General features: G+C 37.7%; 1 protein-coding gene across 1 annotated transcript; it reads right to left on the reverse strand.

Annotated features, from left to right (window-relative positions):
* Positions 1–9,264: 9,264 nt before the first annotated feature.
* hbegfa (heparin-binding EGF-like growth factor a) lies at positions 9,265–12,293 on the reverse strand. Its single transcript, XM_079480531.1, has 6 exons — positions 12,044–12,293; positions 11,274–11,483; positions 10,960–11,164; positions 10,698–10,853; positions 10,528–10,609; positions 9,265–10,437 (listed from the first exon to the last, which is right to left on the reverse strand). The coding sequence occupies exons 1-5, from the start codon at positions 12,084–12,086 to the stop codon at positions 10,537–10,539; spliced, it is 687 nt and encodes a 228-aa protein (XP_079336657.1). The 5' UTR covers positions 12,087–12,293; the 3' UTR covers positions 9,265–10,437; positions 10,528–10,536.
* Positions 12,294–12,817: the final 524 nt, after the last annotated feature.

Raw genomic sequence — 12,817 nt, forward strand, 5'->3', positions numbered from 1 at the left:
TGTTCTGGGCTACTAAGGGCAACAAAAACAACACAACACGACTGAACATCTGCTTCAGTATCGGTTATTAGGCGTCATCATGATAAAACAGAAGGAAACCTCGTTTTATTACAGACACCTGATTCCCAGACTGTGTTTCCAAATTATGTTTCAAGCCAAAATTACTCAAATAAAAAATAGTAATGATATTTATGAAGAAATTCATGACTTGTTTTAATACCATAGAGATTTGCTTGCATTCTGACATTTTAATAAACACATTTGTACAACTTTTTCTTAGTCTCTTTTCTGACTTTTGGGTTTAAATTAGGTCTAAATCCTCCTCTGTCACCAACAGCCAATTATTCATAGATATTAGCGGTACCATTTTTGAAGATTAAATGAATATATAAATATTTCTTAACTTTCTGAAACGTATTAATTCATATTACAAACTGGTGATGCTTCTTAACATTTCATTCCGAGCACAAATTCATAATATTTTCCTGTCCTCTTTTGATTGACAGGATATTTCCCGTGATCATCAGCATTTTGAAAAATTGCTTTTATTGTTCGATACCGATTATTGGCCAATTTATCAGAGCATCTCTAGTTTACATATGTCATGAGGTGAGGCATAAATATATCAGTCAAAGGTGAAACCAAATAAATCTCCTTCCACATTATAGCCTCTTATGTTGACACGTTCACCTTTGTACACTGATTTTCTGACACATTAACAAACCTGAGAGAGTGACTTTATTCTCTGTGCTATAAATACTTCACACCTCTTAAAGAACACAGTAGCTCTACGTTTGTGTCGGTTCAGTAAAGAACAGTCTTCAAGTCCTCGTTCAATAAAGGAAAACGTGATACATGTTTGTCAAGGGTGTATACATGGAGTTCCCAGGCTTATATCGCAGGTGACAAAACATCCGTAGTAAAGAATCTGACTATCCACAGGGGGAGTCACGAGTTAGTCAGAGCTCGGCTTTGTAATCTTAGCTCTTTCACCGGAAGGTTCACATCTGATAAGACCGTTCATGTAGGTGGCATTCCTGAACGCTTCTCAGGTATAGCCTGGAGGAAAATGTTCACATTTTTGCTCTGTAAACACAGACGGCAGCTTTCCGTTCGGCTATGGACAGCAGTTCACTGTGGTTTTTATCAATCATGCCAAACCAGAAATACAGAGAGATCCAAAAAACAGTTCACATGCCGCAGACCAGTTTTATGAGAATCATCTATTTCTTTACTATAAATATGATATATATTAAATGTACTAATATAAATAAAAAAAATAGTTGAATTGTGTCCTCAGGACAAGGTTATTTTTCATATTTTTCTATTTTTGAGTGATGGGGCAAGTTGGCACATTTAAATGTTGTCGCATTGAGAAGATTTTGAATGACTATTTATTTAATTGGTATATGTGCCTTCACATATTTGTAACTATTAACAATTTTTTCATGTGCTTTTGACGCATGTGCCTGTACAGAAATGGGCAAATACAAACATACTCTGAAATGTATTGATTGCTATTAATAGCCTCCCTATTTAGTTACTGTTTCCTTTTCTACTGCAACAGATAAAGAAGTGTAAAATGAAACAGTAACTTGGCAAGATGCCATCTCTCTCCCTCTCTCACGTTACAGTAATATGCTCTCGTCCTTTCTCAGTAAAATGAATATACTTTGTGGCGTGATTGTTATACATACAATTTTCCCTAAGCATCATAACATAACAGAACATGAAAACTGCAAAAGAAATGATGTTATAAAATAATACAAATATTTTCTCCTTTGTGGTTTATTTATTTCTCTGGGTAAAAAGCATGTGATATACAGTATACAGTGTATCATTCCCTTTCATACATGTTGATACCCATAAACGGTTAAACCAGTGACTGCCAACCATTACACATCTCATCGGAGTCTGACCTCGACTGCTTTTACACTTTTCATCAATTCTTTTTTTGAGTCATTTGTAGAAAATCCAAGTGACAGAAATCCGCCTGAAAAGAAAACATCCAAGAATAGATCTCGCAAGGAGAAGAAAGATAGCAGATAGCACGGGCGAGTGGAAAAGGGAAACAACTGTTCTCGTTCCTAAAATAGGCAGATTTAAAATGAAGCTGTGCTTTGTCAACTTGTTGACAGTGCTGAATGGTGAATGAAAGGTCAATGTTTGTGTGTCTTCAGAATAACGTTGACTTTCAGTATTATAGGCCATTGCTTATGGATGTTTTTAGCATTTACCATCAGTTTTCGACTGTCCCGTCCTTCATAACAGCCTGTTTGTTATTGCTCAGACATTGCTGTTCAATGGCTCATGAGACTTGATGGAGTTTCGGTTAAGGTTTATTGAAGTATCAGTTTAGGCTTGGATGATAAATATTCGAGGTACAAGAAACAAACAAAACCTTCCATCTGCACTCCATTTAATCTCATTGATGTCTATGAGAAACATCTGATGCTAAAGAGATAATCTGTGGTTTTAAATCTAAAGATAGGACTGAAATGATCAGAGCCATTCAAAATAAGACGGTTTCTGAACACGAAACAAGAATTGTTCACCTGAATTTGTGGGTGGTCATCTATTTTTGTTAGTTCTTCCAAAATGGATTTCAGATAAAGCCATGTTTATCTTGAAGCGGTGTTTTTACAGTGTGACTCGTAAAACATCAAACTCTTTTATCTCAAAAGTTCAAAGAAAGATGGAATTCCTGGTGATATGTCTCCTCTTCACGTGAGATCATTAAAGAGAATGGAAGCAGATAGTCGTAGTGCACATTAACCCAAAGAACAGCGTGCGCACAGATCCACCTAGTCTTGGTTGCCATGTGCAAAAGAATTGAACAAAAGCCTTTTCATAGTTTCTGTCACCATCCCATAATATCAGCCCGGCCTACACAAGGAATGTAGGGGAATGACCCATAATGTTAGCCAGAGAACAGACTCCTTTCTTTAATCTCCATTGGTTTTCTTTATGAGGCAGAGCGTGAGGGAGGACAGCACGCTACAGACTCAGCATTAGCTCAACAGATGTCTGATTTACACCCCAAAATCCACCTGCACGCTCTTTAATCACCCGCTATAATGACTGGCTGTTAAAGTCTGTCTTTGTGTTCTTGATCCTCATTCTCGATTCTGCTTTCATTACAACTTTATTAGTGCGAGAATATTTTTATGGCAAACCGTTCCTCTTGCAGGTGGTCTGGGATGTTTCCAGGGTCGTACAGTTAGTGAATGTTACATGTAGTGATTCTTTTGTTCAAGTTGAAATCAAAATGTACGCTATTTACTTTTTGTCTATATTAATAAATGGACAAAAAGATGCCGCGAGTGATAGATGTACAGTTCAGCCAAAGGGTTGTATGTTTGTTATGGTCAACCTTTGGCTAGAATTTCGCTCGAATTTAAAGGGATAATGCACCTAAAAAAAAAATTCTGTCATCGTTTACTAACCTTCTGTTTGTTCCAAACCTGTATAAATGTCTTTGTTTTGCTGAGCACAAACACGTTTATACAGGTTTGGAACGATCTGAGGGTGAGCAAATGACGACAGAATTTTTTAAGTGCATTATAAAATATCAAAAGGACAAAACAATATATTGCAAAAATTACACTAGACCTTGATGCTGTACAAATATCCATCACGTCTATTGAGAACGGCAGTTTGCAAATGGCTTTAGATGAAAGTCGGTCACAGACACGAGGAGATATTTTCGTGGGTCAAGCCGGCGAATAACACTTGGGTCCAGAATCTGAATATAACGCTTGGCCCTTTCACATGTCTATGTTTAGAGTATTTATGATGCAGAGATCAACGCTGCAGACAGACCCTCATCATTTGTCTAGTAATAGAGTAACTTCTATTACTGCTTTGTCTAATGTTTATGTATGTGTTTTATATAGCAGCGTAAAGAAACAGCTCACCCAAAAATAAATAATTTACTCACCCTCCAAATTTATATCAATCTCTTTGTTCTGATGAACAAAGTTTGCAACCAAACTAAGCCATCATTGACTAACATAGTAGGAAAAATGACCGTGGTAGTTAAAAGTGCCTCCGTTTGCTGTCCTACATTCTTCAAAATATCGTCTTTTGTGCTCAACAGAACAAACAAATGTATAAAGCAATTTTCCCACTATAGCAGTCAATGGTGGTCAAGAACTGTTTGGTTACAAGCATTCTTCCAAATATCTTTCTTTGTGTTCATCACAACAAATACATTTACTCAGATTTCTAACATCATGAGGTTGAGTAAATAAAGAAAGACTTTTCATTTTTGGGTGAACTGTTCTTTAAAATGTTAATCTAGATGGCTGAGCAAAATGATGCGGTCATACAAGTGCAAAAGCATTAGTAAAGCATTTACGAATCAGAGTTTTATTGAGTTTATTAAGTTTATTGAGGTTGAGCCAAACTTGTAAAAGCCTACGTCATCTCTACCACCTGCACATGTATTGTCCCCCGGGCCACTCATCTGCCCGTAAGCCTCAGAAAACACAACAGGGGGTTGAGAGAGGAAGAGATTCCATATGGAGACACAAAGGCTGGGCGCTCTGACTCACTCTTACACATTCACCAGAGGAAACGACTGAGTAATCATTGCTTTTAAATGATCGGACGGGTGGAAGCGTCAATTTTGAATCTGTTTAAGAAGTGCAGAGCAAACCGAATGACGGCTTTTAAGTTTGAGCCAGGCTTGTTGAAGGATTGCCAAAACCCTGCGATGTGACATCAGAGTCAATGACTGCAAGATCTGGGGTTGTGGTTGAAACACTGTATCCGCTTATTGCAAAAATTGGAGGTTGAGGGTTACAGGACTGGCGAAGATTTGGGACTCGCTGTAGTAGTTGGATTGCTTAAACAGATGTTAAAAAGAGAGATTAGTTTATCAGGAACTCCATATTTGGCCGCTGGTAACATTTCCAAAAACGTGAAGAAATAGCATCTCAGTTTGAAGGTTTTTTGAAGAATGTTTGCAACCACACAACACTGACAGTCATTGACTTCCATTATATGGACACAAAACCACTGAGACGTTTCTCAAAATATCTTCTTTTGTGTTCCGCATGAAGAGCGACATGAGTGTAAATAAATGATGACAGAATTTTTATTTTTGGGTGAACTGTCCCTTTAAGATAGTTTGAAAGTCTGGTCAGGACATTAGCATCCAAAATATCACGCCAGCTATCTGGTGGCGAGTATTGCAGGTTTTTTTACAGGATTGAATGCGGCTAAACGAGTCTGCAGATATTTCTCATGCTAATAGGATGCATCACCGCTTTAAAAAGGATCTTGTGAACTCTTTGTTGTAAAGCAGAGCTTTAAAAGAAAAACAGTGAGCTCCAAATACGAAAAGTCCCCTCTTAGCATTCCACGGCCCTGAACGCACCTCCCACCTCTGTGGCCTGCACTTCACAAACCAAACACACAAGCAAATGCATCAACAGGATCTGCGGTTGTTACTGTAAACAGTTTTGAATTTCGTTTATTTTAAAGATGCTCTTTTAAATTTTACTAAGCAACCCTCGTGTCATTTGGAACCTGTATGACACAGAAAGACAACATCTTAACAAAACAGTGGCAGTACCCACCTTTTCTATTGTGTGGATGGAGACAAAACCAACACCGGAATTTGTTTTATATTTCTGTCAATAACGGGTGTTTCCCCTGTAAAATTACATGTTTTAGCTATTTTTCTTGTAAATTTGCTGCTCTTTCTTTGTAATTTTACATTAAAAAACATTAAAAAAGATTTTTTTTACATATAACGTGGAAAATCTGTAAAAATTAACAGAATTCTGAAATTATGTAAAATCACAGGTTTTTGTTACAGTGAATGCAAGTCAGTGGGGACGGCTTGTTCGATTACCACCATGCTTCAAAATATCCTCTTTTGTGATCTGCAGAAGGAAGAACAGATTAACAACAACAAGAGAGTGAGTAAATGATGACAGAAGTTTTTTTGTTGAGTGAATTATCCCTTTAAAGAAGTAATCCAAGTCATATATAGGGAACAGAATATCATAGAGACGTAAGGGTGGGCCAATAAGAAACCACCTAGCAACAAGACAAAATATGGGTGGTTCTGGCAACCAGTTTCTTTAATAACTGTAATTCCCTAATCTGTTGTTTGAAGATATAAATAAAAGCTTGTTTATGGTGGATATTGTAAGGCTATATGGTTGAGAAATTTTCAGATAAATACAGACACGTGGCAGCTAGGTGTAATATTGGCAGATGTTCACAACATGACCATACATTATTAATCTCGGAATATTCTAGCGCATATAAAGAAAGTTTTTGACAATTCTAGTTAATTCTCAGTGACTCTGATTTATTTACAATGAACAAAAGGCCCTGCAAAATCATGGAGGACATTTTGCCAAAAAACCAAGGGAAGTTAAGTGCGATCCTCCCCAACCGTCGGATTAGGGAGGCTACGGCCTCTTGTTCAAATATGTGAGTCAAGTGCAACACATCCCTCCCTTCTGGCTGAATTCTGCAACGTGGTTAATAAAAGGCAACGCACAACGCAAGTCACAGCCCTGGTACACCATCAGATTCCCTAACGTTTATTGTTAGCATCCACTGCCATTGAATGTGTTTGTGCAGGAGCTACAGTGAAAACATTACATGGCTTCATAGTCATTTTGAATCTTCCCAGCTCCTCTCCGGCACGGCGTTATCAGACCCTCACATCTGACATATAATCCTACTCGGACCCTCCGGAGCTTCTAAATAGACGGGTGAGAATTTAAAAACGTGATAAAGATACACAAGTGTCTGTCCAGTGCTATGAGGTCAAGGCGGAGGAATCCGATGGCGGATCATGAGGGACATGATCGCAAGAGGGAAGACTACTGACTTTGTGAATACATGAGAGCGAGTTCAAGTTATTTATGAAGCGTAGTCATCCGAGACAACCGTAAACAATAAATTATTAACCATAATTAAAAACGATTCTTTTTATAGTGAAATGTGCACAAATGTATAAAAGCATGAAAGATACATGCGTGCAAGACCCAAATGACAGTAGGTATATAATGTGAATTTCAAAAAGTGAATGTTTAAAGGGATAGTTCATATAAAAATGGAAAGTCTGTCATCTTTTATTTACCCTCATGTTGTTCAAAGTTTCACAAATTTATATTTTTATTTTTGGGTGAACTATCCCTTTAAATGCTTGGTTACATACCTGTATAGTAGCCGAATAATATTAAAATCATGGAACATATTTGACTTTATAAAAAATAGGATTTCACAAAATTATAGAATTTTGAATAAAGGACTCATTTAGTGATGAGAAATGTGCACATGACATTTGTATTGGGACAAAAAGCACAATAAAGTTTATTTTCTCCACCAATTTCAATGGTTTATGATCTACATAGAACACAAACGTATATTTGGTGAATTTTGAGAAGTCATGCTCATCACACGGATTTAAAAATGTAACAAATGAGAAAAAAATCCCACTCTTACATGAAAAAAAAGACCTGACTCATTTCTATACCCAGCAATGCCATAGAACTGTGAAGACAGTTGTTGCAAATGCAAACCGGTTTTCCCCTTTTTAGCTACGTTCTTATGAGGAAAAATGAGTTGGCGAAATTCTGAAAGCGTTCACACGAGCCCTCATCTCCTAGATTGTCCTGGTGCTGTAAATAATGAAAGATTGTTTCACTCCTCTCCATCAGGCAGCTTTAGTGTTGAATCACAATGACTCTGTCATCACCTCATCCATCAAAGCTTGTATTTCACCAGCGGAGTGATACTGCATCCGGCCTTACGGCAGCTGATCTGCTACGGTGCCAGCGAGCTACTAATACACCACAATACACTGATTCAGGTGATCGGGCACAAACCAGCTCCCGAGACACGCACAAGTTCACCACAACAAACTCGGCTTAACACTGAATGATGTGACGGTAGCAAAAACAAACCATTAACTGGCTTCAAACACAAGCCGGTGGCCTGATGAGATTTCCAAATGTCAAAATGCGCACTTCCATTTTTGACTGGAAATGATCCATTGTTACAGTTTGAACAAGCAGGAAACACCTTTCTCAACAAATAGGCTTTGAGAAAGGCAGGTTTTTACTGGCAAACAATATATTATGTTGCTCAACTGAGTCATCTTTCACAAACTCTTAACGTCTTAATGTCATAGTGTTTACTGGATAATAATCATGCAAATTTTATTAAATGCTCCAGTAGCTGAACCGGTTGAGGGGTTAATACAGTACTTTAAATGCACTGTCGCTTTGGATAAAAGTGATTTCTTTGGGCAAATGGAAAATCGCCCTACTGTGCTCTGCCCAGAATCTTGATCTGTAAGCTCAACATACTGGGAGGGCGTGACCCAAACCCATATGTCCAGTTCACCAAAGTCCACATGTACAGTATTCCCACCAGATGTTTGACTTAGGTTGGATCGCTCGTAAAGCACATGGACTGTGAGAATGATGTCATCTCTAAAAGAAGACTGAACGCCACCCAGCGTGTGATGAGCTACTCGTATCCTCTGCCTGTTCGGTCAACTGACCACATCGTATCCGATTACAGAACGCTGAGTAAACAACGTACACAAGTATAAAACAATAACGTTTCATATCAGTTTGTGGCAAAGACGTCTTGCCAAACATTAATGGAGAGCTAAGACGAAAAATATAAGCAAATAAGCAATTGATTAAAGTGACAGTTCACCCAAAACTTAAAATTCTGTCATTATTTATTTACCCTCATGTCATTCAAAACATGTATGAGTGGAGCCCAAAAGATATTTTGAGAAATGTCTCCGTAGTTTTGTGTCCACACAATGGAAGTCAATGGCGTCAAATGTCGTTTGGTTGAACAAACGTTCTTCAAAATATCTTCATTTGTGTGCTGCAGAAAAAAGAAAGTCACACAGGTTGAGAAGACTTGAAAGTTAATAAATGACTTGAATCTGAAGTTTAAATGCATTTTTATTTACACAGGTGGTTCGCTGCGGAAATTGAAAGTTTTAAAGAGTCGAGGTCAAAGGTTACAGAACCAACAAAAGATCTAAGACCAACTTCAAACGTGTTGAACGGAAATGAGCTCCGTGGTCTGGGTTCCTCTTTTAAGTCTGTTTTTATGGATCAAGTTCTGTCTTCATTTACATTGTGTGCGATAAAATGGAAGTTTGAATACTGTGGGAGTGGCTGGCACAAGTATTGCACTTTCTGTCGAGGAAGTGCAATTTCAATGATGATGCAAGAATGTAATACCAGTAATGCGTGTTCGTTTGTATATAAAACCGCATTTATTGTAGATATGAACATGGCCACAGTGGAGATGTTCAGGATACAGGTGCAGTTTGCATGAAAGAAACTCCTCGGGAGGCAGACTAGACAAATGTTTTTCTTCTGATGTCAAAACTAAGACTGTATCCATGTTGTTATTCCAGTCCCCAAAATGGAAAACCAGTCTTAACTGCTCTCACAAGGAAATGACTCATCACATCATGTAATAATCTTCCTCCTTAGATGCACACCGAGCATTCACACCACAACTGACAGAACTATAGATTGGGCTTTTATATCAAAAAGATTTATTTTCAATTTCATTTGCGGTTTGAGCATTTTAAAATACTACATATCAGAAAACAACGGGATTCTTAAAAAAAGGAAACAAAAAGCAGACTGCTCAAACAAGACTAATTTTGTGTTTAGGACATTAAATTCACATTTCAGAATTTTCACACTGTTTTACTGGCTAAACAATTAATATTTTTCTCTCTATTATAAACCAAAGAAAAATAGACCTTGAAATATGACTTAACATTTGCTGGAAATACATTCTAACACCGTCCTGGAGATTAAAATAATAATAGAAATATTGCAAAATATCTTCATTTAAACGCATCAAATATATCAATTACTTGCACATATTTATACTATTATTTTGATTTTCAGTCTAATAATGTTCCATACTCTTGAATATTACTTTTTTAATAAATAAAGTTTTACATACACATAAAACACAACAAACAGAGACTTTCAAACATAACGGCAGTGCATTAGGACTGGACTTCATTCGAATCCAAATAAATATGTTAATATATACATAAATAAATAAATTAAAGCATTGCCAGACGACTAAACGGTTCACAAGACAACAAAAATGCTTATAAGAATACTTATTTCCGGCGAGATTCACGTCGCCTCCAATAACCCTGGGCAGTTCATTTTTATGAATCGAACTATAATGTCCGGCCAGCTCGGAGCCTCTTCCAGAACCATGCGTTCTGCCAGGGTTCCAGTCTCTGGCAGGTTTTGAGCTAGAGATCAGGCTTCGCATAGAAGTGCTTTGACTCCTTCCAAACAAGCGGCATCACTCAACCCGGTTCTCCAGCATGCTGCGTGTTCCTCACAACATCAACTTTGCCACTTTATTTTGAGGTAGAATTGCACAGTCACCCTGGAATTAAAAAGGAGGACAAATGTCAAGCCACTTGATAAACCACTCTAGATGAGTTTATGGGACAATTGTGAGACGTTATCCACTTACAGCTCTCTCTTAGTGATGAGGGGTAGCTCCCAGTTTGATTTTCTCCTCGTTTTCTACATTATAAGCTCCTCGCTTGTGAAACCTATAGGTGATGAGATAAAGGTCTTAGTCTACTGCCCCAAAACAACATCTAACAGTAGAAGCTTACAGAAAAAAAGACGAAAACCTACCTGAGAGCTAGCATTAGTCCAATGATGGTGAGACAGAGAGAAGAAAGAACAACGGCCACCACTGCCAGCGCCGTCGTGCGGTTGTACGTGCTCGCTTCGGTCCTAACTTCCATGTAGAAACTGTGACATCTCTCCCCAGTGTAGCCCGGGTCACATCTGGAGAAAAGTGGTAAGGTCACACGGTCAGTACAAACGTAAAACAGCCAAATGCAATGCACATAAACTATAACAAAACTTCACGTGACAAACGGCTCAAACGTACATGCACGAAGGTCCTTTTATGTCCCTCAGGTACTTGCAAGTTCCATAGATACAAAAGTCTTTGTATTTTTGTAGACACGGATTTCTCTTCTTTCCTTTTCCCTTTCCTTTTGCTTTCTTCCTTCCTAAACCCTTCCTCCTCGAGCCGTCAAGTCTTTCTGCATTCAACACCGCACTCGGATCTTTCGGCTTGCTCGAGAACGCAACTGTTTGGGTGAAAAAGAAAAATTATTCATAAGGTAACGGATACTGCGTGTACTTTCAGTAAAAATCACAACAAGAATGCTTGGGTTTTCAAATTAAATCCTTAGTTACCCAAAGGAATATTATAATCCCCAGAAATCTCGTCTTCCTCTTCGTAATCATAGTAATACTCATCATCTTCCTCCTCATATCCCACTTGCTTTGGTCCCTCAGAAGATCTCCCTTCGTTCGATACCTCCAGAATCTCTATCACAGCTGTCTGCGCAGGACTCTCGCTCTCAAACCTCTCGATGGACGCACCGCTCACCCATGTGACAGCCGCTGAAAAGAAAAGAGTCATTTGCTCTTAAAATTCAATGTTATGGACTGGATCATTGTAGTTTAACTTGTCTTGAGCACATGTTCATGCTGTTTTTACAAGAATGAATGAAGTAAGTTCTGGTTCCACGTTGAAGGTAACCAAAGAGATGTATAAAATACTTAATATGATGTTATTTGGCTGACACACATACATAGAAGCATGTTTTACAACTAATAATAGATTGTCAGCATTACCGAATACCCCTAGAGGGTGCTGGGATACTTCATTTACAAAACGTGTGCATGCACAGACGCTGAGCTAACAAATGAACTCATGGGTCAAAAATAAATATATCCCAGAATATTCCTAAAACACCGAGTGACATTGTGTGTCAACCGAGAATAGATTCTCGAGGCAAAATAAAAGTTTAGATTGTTTCGGAGGGAGGGAAACTTTTTTTGTTTAAAAATATACAAATGAAACATACGCACGGATTATTAGCCCATAAATATGATCAACAATTGTAAATGTACATTCATATAAAGAGAGCTGTGAGACCACGACAGTCATAAATACTCACCAAGGGCAACGACGAACAGACACAAAATGATCGAAAACTTCATATTTTCACTTCTGGTTTGACTAAAATCGATGCGTCTGTTAAAAATAAAATCCCCAGTCAGGTTAATTCCTTTAATGTCCACAACAGGTTGATACAGCGAGAGTTTCTTTGACTTTGAACGCGTCTGCCACGTTAGAAGGTTAAAAAATCAGCGGCGTTTCAGTCACCCTGGTTTAAATACGACCTTGACCACGCCCACTGCCGCATCACAGATTCGTGTCACTTAGTTTTTAATGAGTTGCGAATGTGTTTATTTTTTCATATATTTCGTTAAGTTACTGTGCAACATTATTATTATTATTATTATTTATTTATTTATTTTTATTACATATTTGTTTATGTTGATGTTGTCTGTAAATGTATACTTCTTTATATTTACCCTTGGGAATAGAACAAAATGGTAATAATCTTTTCTGAATGGGATTTTTAAAACACGTGTACCGAGGCACTTTTCAACTTTTCTTTGGAGAGCTTAAAGTTTGACGGGTAACAACACTATACGATCATTTATAATCATTTATTTGTATAACTTTTGTCAATTCTCCAGAGATAGAAAATTATTAAGGAAATTATTTTAGTCAAAGTCAAAAGTTTGACTTATGTGTTTATTAAGGAGGCTTCGCAAAAGTAGCCGTCAGCACAAACTCACACCCCCTATAGGCAAATGTATAGTGCCATGCAATGTAAGGCGTTACGGATAAAAGCATCTGCCAAATGCATAAAGAATATTAA

The sequence above is a fragment of the Barbatula barbatula genome (assembly GCF_947034865.1).
Source record: "Barbatula barbatula genome assembly, chromosome: 18".
Taxonomy (NCBI): Eukaryota; Metazoa; Chordata; class Actinopteri; order Cypriniformes; family Nemacheilidae; genus Barbatula; species Barbatula barbatula.